Below are 16386 nucleotides of genomic sequence, written 5' to 3'. Positions count from 1 at the left end.
ATGTAAAAGTAACACTGTATAGAATGTAAGTTAACTAGATAAAATAGTTTCTTGTTTTTCGTTTTGGAAGATGTGCAGATTCATTTTCAAGACTTTAATTTGGCAGTATTCTGGTCTAGTAACTTTGTTTCAATCTTTAATGTTTGCTGGATGAGCAAAGTGCACATAATGAAAATACCCACCATCATGAGATGTTAACACTGTACACTCTCAGCAGCATTCTACATTCCACATCATGTGTTCTGACAGGCTTTGTAATTCATGTAACAAATAAACAGATATCACATAATAGCCTCTACATCAGCCACAGCAGAATATAGAGGAGCTGTTGCTATGGCAACCAATAATCAGTCTACCAGGTAGCAACCATGACCATCCATGATTTCTTAACTTCTACATTCCTGTGACAACAAGATTACAGACTCCAGTATTCATATCTTGTTTTGATATTTCATATTCACTTGCCATTTTTACAGCACAGATTATACAGCACATGATGTTCACATCTCGATATAAAAATTCAGTCATGAATGACAAGATATACTTCTATGTAGATATTCAGACTTGAAAAACAATCAAGAAAAAAAAAATCAGATTGACATTCAATGGGTTTTGAGCTGGTTTTGAATCACAGCTAAATCTAGCTCACTTTACAAGATTGCTAAACAGTCAATACCTTTGATATCATTTCAGGGCTTTGCTTGTTGACTGGAGTTTGTTTCAAAGAATCTTCACTATCATCTGTACTAGGCTAGTATTCACTGACACAAACCCCCAGGAAAGGACAAAGAACTACCTTACTCGTTACAGTGTGAAACCAATACTAGTAAACTGCTCAAAGTTTTCCCACATTTGCAAGTGATGACACCATGTAGTTATGAAGGGATGGTATAGTACTGGTTAAAGATGAAGACTCGGCCTTTAACTTTTTGCAAGATGCTTAGAAATTACTTTAAGAAATGTGAAAGAGCACTCAATTCTTAGAGGAATTCAAAGATTATTTGATGAAAATCGGTTTTAAAATGTCTAAGATATCCAAAAATGAAGTTAAAAAAAATGGGTCCCATTTTTTATTAGGATCAATTTGTTTTGGATATCTCAGCTATTCCAAAACCAATTTCCATCAAACAAACTTTGAATTCCTCTTCAAATACATGTAGTACGCTCTTTCTTATCTCCTAGGAGGTGGGAAAAAAAGGTGGAAACCTGAAGCGCCATCTCAATCATTGGTGTCAATATCATCCCCAAACTCCACCAAGTGAGTGCAAATTGTAGTTTTAATTTTTTTTTTTTTCAGTTAGAGTCTCCAGGTGACATTTCAAAAACCTGTTAAAATCCACATTAAAGATTACATCACGATGTTCATTAATAGAATAGAATATCATTATAATGGGCAGTTTTTTCAAGAAAACATTGGTCTTATGGAACAGCTGCACTAATGTCTTTATCCAAATATTCAGTTTTTGTGCAAATAAAGAGTAAATAGTTGACTCCCCAGCTTTGTCTTCAATGAACAGGCAGTAAACTCAGCAATTGAAGTTCATCAGAATTTCTCAGCAATATTAAAAGCACAAAATGCAATTTGACAGATTTGAGCATTCTCCTCATGGAAATTGTGCTTAAACATACATGATTTCAGGAGTTTGTGTCTTTACATATCAAGGGTAATAAATTTTCTCTTTTTTTTACAGCTTAAATAGATAAAAATGTGTCTGCTAGTAAAGAGACAAATGCCACAGAAATTGGATTCCTTAGTAAAGCCACCCTCCTTCAATATACCCACCTTAATTAAACAAAGTCACAAAAAAAGTCACAGGCATGTAAATGTCAGAGTCCATGTTTCATCCACAACTACATTGACACTTTGTACTAAGGTCAAACGTCACAATAGGGTTTTGATTTAAAACACCTCAGAGACAGATCAAGTGAGTATTGCATGGATCAAAGTCAGCAAACTTCATGGTGTCTGAAAGTGAAACATACCAACATAGAAACATGTCGATATCTATCGACAAAAATAAAATATGAGAAGTAAACACAACGTTAGTATGTGAATAAGACCCAGCAACCACCTTTGAGAGAATCAAGCAATTCTTTTTTGTCACAGAATCACATCCAAGTTTTTAGTCAGTCTGTGAGATAGGGGATAGATTTCACCTGTAGAGTGTAGGAGGCCATTAGTGGCATACACAATTCTCTTTGGCCATGTTAGAATCACATCCAAGTTTTTAGTCAGTCTGTGAGAGAGGAGATAGATTACACAAGTAGTGTGTAGGAGGCCATTAGTGGCATACACAATTCTCTTTGGCGATGTTAGAACAGTCAGCAAAGATTCAACAGTCAAGGTGATTTCCTGGTACTGTCTGACGAATGGACATCTACATCAGATCTTCCACATGGTACCACTTGACTATATCTTCAATTGACCAGTCCATCTTGATAGAAGTCTAGATGGTGTATAGCATCTTCCACATGATACCACTTGACTTTTTCAACCGAGAAGTCCATCTTGATAGAAATCTAGATGAGATCCTTCACACAATCCCCCCTGACTGTCTCAATGGACCACCATTTTGATAGAAGTCTAGATGGTGTATAAGATCCTTCACATAATACCACTTGACTGCTTCAACACACAAATCAATTTTGACAGAAGTCTAGGTAAGATCTTCCAGATGATACCACTTGACCGTTTCAACGGACAAGTCCATTGTGTTGAGGGGGATGTGAGTGGCTCCCATGAAAGCATTTTCCTTGAGAAGATCTGAGTTCCAGACAGTGAGATGAAGATTCCTCCTCTCAATTTCATGGTGAGGAAACTTGTACACCAGCTGTAACATTGGGAACACAAGGAAAATAAGATGACATGAAACACTTCACACCAGCACAAGAAAAACACTTTACACCGAGACAATAAACACTTTACACCAGGACATTCAACATTTTACACCAGGACAATAAACATTTTACACTAGGACATTAAACATTTTACACCACGACATGAAAGCAGATGAACTACAGCTGTCAATCATACGACACCTCACTAATCAAGCAACTCATAAAAACATCAATCCAAATGTCCCCTTATTTGTTTGTTTTCTTTTGATATATTAATCACATATTTATACATTCACAGAATTAAACAAAGTTGCCATTAGTATTGTTTGTCATATGAGTAGTTTAAAAATCCACACAAACTAAGGCATATTATTTTTTTCCATTAATCTCAACATCCAAACCTATGGTGGGTAAATCACGCTAGTATCATCATTATATTATTTGCATATAAATACATGCTGAGAACTGATTTGGAGTGAACCAAACTATGTTGAGCTTCATACAAAAGGAGTATGAGTATCTCTTGCCATCCAAAGGTGTTAACTTAAGACAGAGCTTGTAATACACTGGATAACATGGGCTGAGTTTTTTCTTAAATGGAAAGTAATTGTTGACAATCCTAATAGACAGTGATTCATGTTCAACTCAATTCCTCCATTACCTCTTTTCTCTATTAACAATTAAGTATTTCTGAGTAACTGCTGATTATTTGTTTGTGAGTTGAATGAATCTATGTAATTGGTTCTTATGACCTTTGCTCCTGCCACAATTGTTTCCATAAAATATCTGCATGCTACACCAAACATACATTCTACCCACAAACATTACCTTAACCCTAATCTTAATCCTCACATCAAACTTAACCTAAAATCCTATCACAACCTTAACCCTCGCCCTAATTGTAGGTCCTTGGAGAAAATAAGACCAGAGCAAATCTCATGTCACAGTGTAATCACTCCACTATTAACCCTAACTAGGCCAGGCCGGGCTCCCAGGCCCCCCCCCCCTCCAGATCTCAGCCGTCGACCGCGCGATCGCGACGAAAATGTAATCTAAAATACCATGAAGTTATTTTTTCAAAAAAATCATCATTTATGCTAAATTATGCTAATTTATGCATGATGATGCATAAATCAGACTATTTGGTACAAATCACAAAATAAAGGTCAAAACAGGCACATTTTTTGTGTAAATATTCTTTTTAGTGTCCTTAGCAAATGTAATGAAAAAAATTGTGATATCAGAAAAAATGCTGAAGTATTTTATTGTTTTTTTTTATTTCCTATGTACAGTAAAACCTGCCTTAGCGGCCACCTGTCTATAGCGGCCACCTGTCTATAGCGGCCACTGAAAAATCCCCCCGAGAGAAAAGCCATGTTAAAGACCCTGTGTATAGCGGCCACCTGTCTAACGCGGCCAGCGGCCACAAATTTTGTTTCCCGCGGTAGATTTTAACCTGTCTATAGCGGCCACAGAGCCGGTAATTCAGCGTGTTTTTCTGACTTGTGGCCGTGCCAGACATTCATGGGCAACTTTCAGCGATCGCCACCGCTGAAATCGTCACTTATTCAGTCATGATAATGCACTAGTGTTAAGCTTTCTTCACGACTGTACAACATGCTACTGTGTGACAATTTCATGAACACCGGCATTGTTCAATGCATGAAACACACGTGTGCATACGTACGCATGTACATGTACACTAAGTACATATACCTATGCGATGTATACAGCGATGATACATTTACATGCATAGGCAATGCACACATATAGTTGGATAAACTGTCTATAGCGGCCACCTGTCTATAACGGCCACTTTTTTCGTTTCCCTTGGGTGGCCGCTATAGACAGGTTTGACTGTATTTCTGTTTTTTCAGCTTTATGTTTTCCACTGTTTTTTTCGATGAAATTTGTCCGCGACATCGCTCTGAACAAGAAAATATGTTATTCATTGATTTTAATCAATAAAACACCAAAATAATCATGCTTTTATGAAATTTGCCTGTAAGCACAGTTTGCATTGAAATTGTACACGAATTAACGTTTTTGAGCAATTTTTGGCCTGACATGCATGTACATATTTATGCGTAACTTCGGAACTGCGCGCCCGGGCGTCGCAAATTTGGTGTCAAAAGATGCGGGAGACTCAAAAAAAAAAAGTCATGAAACGTCGCGGCGATAGCTTTTGCGATTGCGATACATCGCGCAGAACGTCGAGGGGGGGGGGGGGGGCCTCCGAGGGCCCCCCCCCGGCCTAGTTAGGGTTAAACCACAAACAATAAATACTGACTTCACTTGTCCGTTGGTTACAACACATGGCTAACAGGTACATACATGTATTACATTTTTGTTTTCTACGTTGTGTTGTTCTTGAAACCAGTAAGAACTCACCATTTCATTGTAGGTAGGATTGCGTGTCTTACGAACCACTCTCGTCTTTCGCTTGGTAGTCTTCTGGGGGTCAGGGGTCAGATACGTCTTGACGTACGGGTCAGGATCTCCTCCATCCGTTGACCCCTGGAGACAGGTCAAAGGTCACAGGACCCACAACATTTGAAACTTATTTCCATCCATTCCATAAGTAGTGCACTGCAGTCTGTACAATTCTTTTGAACCAACCATATTCCATTTACTTGAATTAGCAGGCAGACCATTGTTTCATTTAAATATGATGAGAACCACCATGCAGAGAACTCGTATTCAAGATCAAATAGAAATTGAGCTTTTCCCAGTAAAATAATCTTCAACAGATTATTTAAAGACTGATAATTTAGAACTGGGTTTTTCCTTTCTTACAAATGTGAAACACTGTCAAAGTTCAGGCATGTGTGCGGAACAGCAGAGTTCTTGTCATCATATTGAATTGACTCTTTGGTGTGAAACTCACCAAATCCTTTGCATGCATGACCATGATGAAGAGCGCCCCCTGTCTGTACTGGATAGCAAGTTTGACCTGACCACCAATCTGACCTCCTTTCGAGTGAGTAGCCGCCTCTTCCTCCTCATCAGGTGTAGCTGTGAAATAATCACATTTAACCGTCCTCTTCAGGTGTAACCGAGATACAATCACATTATAGAATTAGTCTCAACAGGTGTAGCTGTGATACAATCACATTAAAAAATTAGTCCTGGTCAGGTGTAGCTGTGATACAATCACATTCAAAAATTAGTCCTTGTCAGGTGTACTGTGATACAATCACATTCAAAAATTAGTCCTTGTCAGGTGTAGCTGTGATACAATCACATTCAAAAATTAGTCCTGGTCAGGTGTAGCTGTGATACAATCACATTGAAAAATTAGTCCTGGTCAGGTGAAGCAGTGATACAATCATACTTAAAAATCAGTCCCGGTCAGGTGTAGCCGAGATACAATCACATTCTAAAATTAGTTCTCGTCAGATGAGAATACATTCCTGTCTTCCTAGTGTGTGTTTGCGAGGGAAATCTTAATGTGTCTGCATACACTATGTATGGATGAGAGTTTTAATCTTTAACTTCCTTCCCATTCTTACTTTACATAATTCTTCACTGGTTTCTTGTTTCTATCTAATATGCCTCAAGCAGTGGGTCAGTAATACACAAATATAACATATGGCATAAACTAGGACTTTGCCACAGCAACAAAAAACATATGAGTAATAGAAAACACATGACCACACAATCCACATCCTGCAATACTTTGACATTTGAATATTAAATTAATCCTTTGCAGCAGCTCCAGGAAAGCTATACTGAGATCAATATTACAACTAATGCCACCAGTAGCTATTCACAATCAATACCTTCTGAAGCATAGTTGCTTTGAAGGCCTTATTGAAGAATAGAGCAATTATAAGCAGTGCAAAAATAGTCAACAGTGGGTAAGAATATGAATATTGCAAATTGATTAATAGTATGACAGAATCTACAATGACTTTGAAAGATTTATTTCTCACCTTTGACCTTATCACTTCCTGCCTGGCCTGCATCTTTCTCATCTCGTAGAGACGGATGGAAAAATGTGTACACCAAGTCACACTATGGGAAAGACAAGTCAAAATGATAGGTAAAAATATGTACACCAAGTCACACTGTGGGAAAGACAAGTCAAAATGATAGGTAAAAATGTGTACACCAAGTCACACTGTGGGAAAGACAAGTCAAAATGATAGGTAAAATGTGTACACCAAGTCACACTGTGGGAAAGACAAGTCAAAATGATAGGTAAAAATGTGTACACCAAGTCACACTGTGGGAAAGACAAGTCAAAATGATAGGTAAAAATGTGTACACCAAGTCACACTGTGGGAAAGACAAGTCAAAATGATAGGTAAAAATGTGTACACCAAGTCACACTGTGGGAAAGACAAGTCAAAATGATAGGTAAAAATGTGTACACCAAGTCACACTGTGGCAAAGACAAGTCAAAATGATAGGTAAAAATGTGTACACCAAGTCACACTGTGGGAAAGACAAGTCAAAATGATAGGTAAAAATGTGTACACCAAGTCACACTGTGGGAAAGACAAGTCAAAATGATAGGTAAAAATGTGTACACCAAGTCACACTGTGGCAAAGACAAGTCAAAATGATAGGTAAAAATGTGTACACCAAGTCACACTGTGAGAAAGACAAGTCAAATGATAGGTTAAAATGTGTACACCAAGTCACACTGTGGGAAAGACAAGTCAAAATGATAGGTAAAAATGTGTACACCAAGTCACACTGTGAGAAAGACAAGTCAAAATGATAGGTAAAAATGTGTACACCAAGTCACACTGTGGGAAAGACAAGTCAAAATGATAGGTAAAAATGTGTACACCAAGTCACACTGTGGCAAAGACAAGTCAAAATGATAGGTAAAAATGTGTACACCAAGTCACACTGTGGCAAAGACAAGTCAAAATGATAGGTAAAAATGTGTACACCAAGTCACACTGTGGGAAAGACAAGTCACAATGTTAGATAAATGTACTCTCAAACTCTGATTGTCTCTATCTCTCATTGAAGTAAATTTGATCACTCAGCAGTCATTGACATCCTATTCTCTATACTGTCTGATTGCCCAGAGTGAAAAGTGTGCCAAGGTTTTATATCAATACTGTAAAACGAGGAATGTTTGTGTGCATTTTATTTTCACGAATTTCGCGAGCGTCAACATTCGCGAAATTAAATTGCACACTAAAATTCTAGTCTACACAATATGCATGGGATGCCAGTGGTAATTCGTGAAAATTTCATGCCACTAGAAAGGCCATAGGCTCCAATTCGCGAAATTTTCATGCCACGAATATAATTATAGTGTTTTACAGTACATCTCCAGCTGAGAAGCATAAGGGATTAACTCCAGCAATTTTGATCAACATGATCCATTCCAATTTATTTTAATTTGAAATCTTGACTCCACTTACTGCAGAGAATGATTATCAAAGTGAATTTTTGCTCAATATTACACTGACTTTTATCAACAAAGTAAAATCACACACAGACAAGAGAAGTTTCTTCAAAATTAATTACATATAGAGATGTACATGATAAGAGTTATAGGATTTGAAAATTTTGTTTTGTCAAAAACAAAAAAATAGGAATATGAGTCAGAACTGTGCATTCATAAACTGGATGAGATAAAAATGTCAAATGTCATCTCTCATTACCGTCCAAGGAAATGCAACCAAATTTATTAGAAATGAAATATGAAACAAATCAATATTGTGCACCAAAATTAAATGATTACCTGTGAGACAGCTGGAGGCATAGTAAAGAGCCACTGCAGGTAACGTTCCAGTTCTTTCTTTCTTCTCTCAGCCACCTGCTTGACATGAGTACGTCCCACCCTCCTATGAGAGAGAAGAGGAGGGAGGCCATACTGTGGGTACAGCAAGCCAAGCTTGTCATGGAGCTCCTCAAACTCACTGTACCGTCGAAAGATAAATGTTGGCACGGTGGACCCCTCCCTCAGGATACGAACAATGTAGACCTGAGAGAAAGCAGTCAGAAATTTGTTAGTTTAGGGAACACAAAGTAGTCATTGTGGCATGGCTAGTTACGAGAGTTACGTAGTACTCCAATTTCTTTACGTCACGTAGAAAATAACACAATCAGTGACTCTTGCAGTAAAACACCAGGAAACTGTCTACTGCAGAAAAGAGGTGGGGAAGAGAATATTGTGCAGTCCAGTGACTTCCTGAAAATTAGGTGAAGAGCAATGTGACAGTATGAGGAAGAAATATCAGGTAACTTCACACGAAAAGTCACATGAATCTGTAGGACAAGTATCTGCCAAAGAGTCTGGTGATTCTAGAAAGTAAAAAAAAAAAAAATAGGTATGTTTAAATTCTACTCTGAAAGCAAGACAAAATTAACACGATGGGTGGCGTTTGCTGCATAAATCAATTACCGGTAGTGATGGGAAAAGAACCTTATACTACCATCTATACAACATCCGCAGTCTGAACAGGACACCAGCATACAGCATCAAGGCAGCATGATGAGTCCTCAGCATTCAAGAACATTTTTTTTCTTTCTTTCTTTCTTTTTTTTTTTTTTTTGGGGGGGGGGGGTGGGGCCATCTTGTCTTTCATATAACATCCTCAGTTGGTTTTAGCTCACACAGCCTTGATCCAGCCACACACGTTTTTTGTCAATTCATCACAGCCAACATCTAACATCCTGTCACCATGACAAATAAAAAAGTAACAAGTGCCCATTAACTCAGCTAACATCCATTCAATGTTAGTTCAAAGATCAGTTATGTTTATCTTATATTTCTCTCTGTTTTCATATCTCTTCTGGACACTCACATAATACTTCTCTGTTTCATATCTCTTCTGGATGCCAAACACAGCTGCAGACGTGATCTTCCCATCAGTAGCAAGACTGATGTATGGAGAGAACAAAACAATCATACTACATGTTAGTGTAGTCACTTTGTCAGGAAAGTACCACACACAAGGATAGATGACAAATTTGATGACTGCATACAATCAAGAGGAATGCTAAATATCACAGTATTCAATGGATATTTTTAAGCCCTATGAATATGGAAAAACCAGTTATAATAACTGAAATAAACTTTTGAACAAGTCCCTGGGAAACAAATAGCAAATACTACTACTGGTCCATACTTGTACACAAACTGGTCCTTTTGACATTAATTTGACATGTTTACATTATACAAATTCAATAGGAGTGAGTCACACAACACAATATCTACATTCCACATCATGATATCCACACTGTGGCCTCCTTCAATTTAACATTACTCATTCCTAGAGAAGATAGATTTTTTTTTTCAGACAGACAGACCATTCTCAGGATTGAATGGATGTTGTGAACAATGGGGAGTTATCAAACTGTATCAATACGACGGCAATGGATACTTCAAAGCTATGAATACTAATTGCTATATGATTTCTCCTTTGTTGGTGGCAGAGAATGAACAAAAGTGCCAAAAGATGTTTCCTCTTATTGATACAGATGAGTGGATTGACAAGAAGATAGACAAAGGTATAATGCTGTCATCACCCTTTAGGGGCAGAGGCACAGTAGGCAAACATCAATAGTAACCACATTCCATTCTTCAAACTTCTACAGGAGACCTGGCAAGATTTCTGGAGTCCATTCAGTTGGCACTTGACAAACTAGACGATACTATGAAATCATGTAGTAATTTGAGTGTAGAGATAAAACAAGCACACACATCTCACCTGTATCTCTTGGGAGCAAAGGAGAGTTCTGTGCTACTTGATGCAGAGAAGCTCATCTGAGCCAGATTATGGAAGAAGAAATTGATCTGAGTTGACTTGGCTCCGAGGCTTGCTTCAATCATTCTACAGGAAAGAAAAGATCACATACCATTCTGTGAGTGTTTAAATAAAGTAACAAAATCATCATAATTGATAATATCTATCCTTTGGCATGAATATTTTGTCTATTTTCTGGGTGAAGAGGGGGGGGGGTACTGTCAACAAAATTGATATGAACAAAGACTCAAATTGATAATGACCCCAGCCTTTTCTCATCTCATACTTAATATATTTAGTCTCATTTCACTTTGCATGTACACTGGAATCAAACAGGCTGTCAAAAACCCCAGCCTTATCTCGCCTTGTAAACATACAAGATGTTAGACACACCAGACTTTAATAACTCAACCAGTACGCACACAAGTTGTTTAGACACAACAGACTAAACTCACCTGGTAAACATGGCTGTGGCCTCCACATCACTAGCCTGAGGTTTAAGAGCATTCTGGACATACTTCAAGTCTTCAGCTCTTGACAGCTGAGATATCCCAGTGTTCAGCATCTGAGTGGAATCAGGAGTTTTGCTGTTTACAGTCACATGATTAGATTATAACAATGTTAAATAGCTTTAGTGACTAATTTATTCCAATCAAAAGCAATAGCAGTGAGCATACAAGTATCCTCATGACACTGACAAACGCATTATAATGTACACTGTACATCAAAGGCCATCACACTTTTACTCAACAAGCTAAAGGTCATCACACTATCACTAATCAAGCCAAGGGTCATCACACTATTACTCACCAAGCCAAAGAGATTGAAGAAGAGGTTTGCGTGTCTGCGCACCAGGTTGAATGACTCACAGCAGAGGTCAATGAACTCTTGGAAGCGACTACTAGACTTCTCTCCTCCATTGATGACATAGGCCATGTCAGACGTGAGAACAAACGGAGTTCGGTCCCTGGGAGGGAGGGAAAGTGGGAGAGGCTGTCAGACTCTTGGTAAGAATACATGCACAGACAGGTGGTAGTAGCATTCTACGTACAAATGTACAACTTAAATTGCACTCTAATGGTAGACCCATAAAGTGACATTAGTGTACAGCTACCATGGCATGCTTTGGTATCCAATACTTACATTGAAATTAAATCAATAACATTAAGTACAATGTAATGTCCTTCAACAAAAAACTACAATATGTGACCCGCTACAACAAAATGATCCTAAAGTAGGGCGAGGTCGATTATTTGAAAATTGCATGACACAATTCCCTACTCTTTCTGCTTTAAATTGATATATAACACATCTTATAAAAATAATCGGCTGCGGAGATATCGATGTTTAAAAAAGAGCATGTCGAGACGTCTGGGAAATCACTGTTTCGAGAAAAGCGCCCTAAAAGTTCTCCTTGCGACGCAATCACGATCAAGGGACACGCAAGTCAGTATTCACCTCCGGACAATAGAAGGTAAGCCCTAGTAACCCCCGCAATGTTCATTCAAACACAGCGTCGACGGTCTCCTCACCGACCAATCAGTGACCAGGAGGCCAGGAGAAGTGGCTGGGCATAGCGCACCCCGCCAGCACGCACCAGTCGACTGGGCAGTGTGCGAGCTTTACGCTTCGGTTAGCGGCAAGCAGCAAACTGACCAATGATATCACTCTGGCCGTTGTTAGGGGCGGAGCCTATGTGTGGCGCTCAATCCAAATGTTCGAACCAGTTTCTGCTTCGTTGAAACGCCAAAAAAAACATGGCCCAGAAAAACGCTATCTTTTAGTCTTTCCTTCCATCATTTTGCTTCAAAATTTCGACAGATGATAGAAGACATGTCAGACTCTAATAATATGTCAAATTCAGAAAATCGTAAGTTTTGACCAATTTTGATGCTCTGACTTCAAAGTCGATTTACACGGCTTCGACCGTGCGCGACTTTAGGACCATTTTGTCGTAGCGGGTCACATATGGTCTCACTTGACATGAAATCTTCCATACAGAGTCGAGAAGATTCCATGTTTTTTTTTTGCAGGTACATGATGTATGTATGGATGGTGGTATGAATATCATGAGATTTGTGGTTCACCGTGCGATGAACTTGGAGCCTGTGGCCTTCTGATTGAAAACATTTCATGTCACATTCGTCACATATGTACCTCTTAATGTTTCCAAACATCTGGGCGTTGCCAAGGAATTTGCCGAAGTCGACATGGAACATGTGACCTGTCTTTGTCACCATGATGTTGTCATTGTGACGATCACCGATACCAAGAACGTAGGTTGCAACGCAGTAACCAGCACAGGAGTAGGTGAAGTTCTCTACCGCCTGTAGGAAACAGGAAAATAATATCACCACTTAACTTTGCATAGCTCAGTAGGCAACAGGAATATATCACCGCTTAACTTTGCATTGCTCAGTGAAATACATGCTTTCCTTTAATCCACATGTATCATGGCATTGTTTCATGGAAATATTCTCCTTTTTATCATTGAATGAAACACGATTGGAAGGTCATCAGGTAAAAAAAAAAAAAAAAAAACTGACATCAGCCAAAAAAAAAAAATGAAACCTCAAAACATTCCACCATACTTGTAGAGAAGAGACGAAAAAGAAGCAAACCCTTTCAACATTCTATCTTCATGTGTGAATAATCGATGGATCATCCTACAGTGAGGTCTAGAAAATGACATCAAGTCCTATCTAACCTGTGTATGATGTTCTAGACAACTAAAGTAGAAATGGTGAATGTACATGTTTAAATTTGAAATTAATCCAAGATATGTGGTTCATGTAATGACACAGTCGTGCTCAGTCCATTACTTTAGCTGACATTCTGGCATCCCCTGTTTCTGCTTAATGAGGCCAAGGCACACATTTTGTTGAAATCAAGAGGATAAAAAACAAGGCAACTGCCAAATTGTGTCTCGTCCATTCGCGTACAAGGAATTAATATTTTTTATAACTCCCAGAAGTTAATTGACCTGCTTATGACCTTTGACCTTGTGATGGCCTTTAACTCCCCTAGGGACATCTACCGTCCAAGTTTGGTCACAAACGGACATAGGGATCAAAAGTTATGAGCCACAATAAAAATGCGCCCTAAAAACATAACATTGGGCCCTAAAAGTTCGTTGACCCCTGTCTGTGACCTTTGACCTTGTGGTAACCTTCAACTTCCCAAGAGACATCTACCATCACCCAAGTTTGATTGCCAGTGTAGCAACATGTGATGAGTTACGTGTGATAAGAGTCTTGCAAGTAAACTTAAACGTATGACCTCAAATGACCTTTGACCTTATCATGTGACCTCTTACGGCACCATTACATGAAGGTACCCCCAGTGCATCCATCACCCAAGTTTGATTGCCATTGTAGCAACATGTGTCGAGTTACGTGTGATAAGGGAGTCTTGCAAGTAAACTTTAACGTATGACCTCAAATGACCTTTGACCTTATCTTATGACCTCCAACGGCACCATAACATGAAGGTACCCCCAGTACATCTATGACCCAAGTTAGGTTGTAATCCAAGCAACTTATGTGAAGTTATTTGTCAAAAGAGAGTCTTGCAGGTAAACTTTAACATAGAAAAGAGAGTATTGCACATACCCTTTAATATATGACCTCAAATGACCTTTGACCTCATTACATGACCTCCGACAACACCATGACATGAAGATAGGCCTACCCCTAGTGCTTCTATCACCCAAGTGTGGTTGCCATTGCTGTAACAGTTGCCAAGTTATGCATCATAAGAGAGTCTTGCAGGTAAACTTTAACATTTGTGACGGACGCCGGACGGACGACGGACGGACGACGGACGGACGCCATTTGGATCCCTTAGTCTCGCCTTCACCTCCGGTGGGCGAGACAAAAAGACACAAGTGGTGCACGATATACAAAGTTTTGAATACAGTAGAATGAGAATATCAAATGTTACATCAGCTATATCAACATTCCAACTTACCTTCTTGTAGTTGAGTTCAGTATATAGGGTTGTGTTTCTGAAGCCACTCTGCTAGCGCCTTGTCCTTAAAGGAACCAGTCACTCCATGTTCTACCTTAATCTTTCGAAGGGTCTCTGACTCTGGAACCAGGTCCACCAATACTAAATGGTAGCAAAGATCAATACTTTCATCACCACCCAAATGACTGGTAGCAGAGATTAATGCATTCATTCACACTTTGAGCAAAGACCAAAACATTCATTCACATGTACATGTAAAATGAATGGTAGCAAAGATTAACATTATCTATTAACATTAAGCTAAGTGATAGCAAAGATCAATGTATTTACTCACACTTACTCTAGCAACGACAAAGACATTCATGAAGACTTAGACAAACTTCAACCTCATTGTGGTCATCTCTCTTTTTCTCTGGACCATTTCTGACTCAGTGTTACCAAAGGTTCTCCACTTGAGTCAGTGTATCACCTAAGCTTCACGACAAAATTAAACTTAAAAACTCTCGCTATAACTGCTTGATTTTCAAATCAAAATCAGTGAGTACATCACTGGTAGGAGGAAGATTTTGACCAACAGAGATTTCTAAAGGAGCAATAAAATGTTTCTCATGTTGGAAAGTCACAGGAAGTACATGTAGACTGAATGATAAAAATCTTCATAGTATCATTATGAGAAACTACAAGTTTGTCATTGTTGCCAGTATGTCAGCTTATCAAACTTGTCATCATCCCCTATCCAACATAAGAGAGACAGACAGACAGACACACACACACACACACACACACACATATTCATGACTAAACTATTTAATTCCAAATGATGTTATACAAGTCTTACGTTTGTTTTGCATCATGTTCATCGGCAAATATTACTTCCTTGTAATGTTTCCTTGTATTGTGAGCATTGTTTTGCCAATTTTCGTAAAATTGCTCGGAAATTATCATAATTGTACCATTACTCATGATGGTATTTCATGCAGCCCTTTGTGTTTAACCGTATCATTGCTTTCTTTGTACGATACTGTATACAGCATTTTCATGTCATGAGAAGTATAATAATCTCACGCAAAACAATTTTTGATGCACGTGTATTTGGATGACGAACCAACGATATTTTGATCAAGTTTTATGACCATTGACTGGTTGTCCCCCTTTTATCTACATGTCTATACTGCATCGATGATTTGTTTATACAACGATGCGGGGTATATATATGTGACCCTGCACCTCAAAACAAACAAAACGTCGCCAGACATGACTTTTTAGTTAAGACCATATTCTGAAAGAGCAGACTTTAAGCTTTAAAATGATGTATAACTCAAATCAAATGGACTCTCCTAACCTATCTAAATATAGGAAAGAAAGCACAAACTCAGGAAAAGTATGAACTGAGAAAAGGGGCTCTGAAGTACAGTGTCTATTCAAGCGTTTAATCTTTACCAAACCGTGCTGGCTGTGCGATGAATGGGACAAAAAAAGGAAGTAAACCACTAGAGTAACAACAATGACGGGATTATGAGATTAAACTGAAATTAAGCATGCCTCATTAACACATTCTATCCATGATTAATGCCAACTATCAAAGCAGTAGCACTATCCTTTCAAAAGTTTTTAGAGTTGAAAGTGAAGAGTGTGGACAAGATTTTTCAGAAATGAAAAAGGGATTCTAAAGACACACCTAATCACACTATTCTACCAAAAAAATGTTCGAGATAAACTGCTAAAAATCACACTTTCCTCTCCGGTTTATGATATCAAATTTTAGCATAATGTAAAAAAAGACCCGCTCTTTCAGAAAATATGAAAAAGTCACATTCGGCTGGGTTGACCCATTTCACTTATTTTCAGTCCTCACGCA

General features: G+C 38.4%; 1 protein-coding gene across 1 annotated transcript; it reads right to left on the bottom strand.

The window, feature by feature from the left end:
• Positions 1-2657: 2657 nt before the first annotated feature.
• Positions 2658-14892, bottom strand: LOC140235941 (phosphatidylinositol 4-phosphate 3-kinase C2 domain-containing subunit alpha-like). Its single transcript, XM_072315933.1, has 11 exons — positions 14869-14892; positions 12717-12886; positions 11370-11526; positions 11015-11124; positions 10524-10646; positions 9618-9693; positions 8552-8794; positions 6774-6855; positions 5726-5853; positions 5230-5355; positions 2658-2831 (listed from the first exon to the last, which is right to left on the bottom strand). The coding sequence occupies exons 1-11, from the start codon at positions 14890-14892 to the stop codon at positions 2658-2660; spliced, it is 1413 nt and encodes a 470-aa protein (XP_072172034.1).
• Between the last annotated feature and the right edge of the window lie 1494 nt (positions 14893-16386).

Source organism: Diadema setosum, chromosome 12 (genome assembly GCF_964275005.1).
Source record: "Diadema setosum chromosome 12, eeDiaSeto1, whole genome shotgun sequence".
Taxonomy (NCBI): Eukaryota; Metazoa; Echinodermata; class Echinoidea; order Diadematoida; family Diadematidae; genus Diadema; species Diadema setosum.
This window is presented reverse-complemented; position numbering and strand designations above follow the sequence as displayed.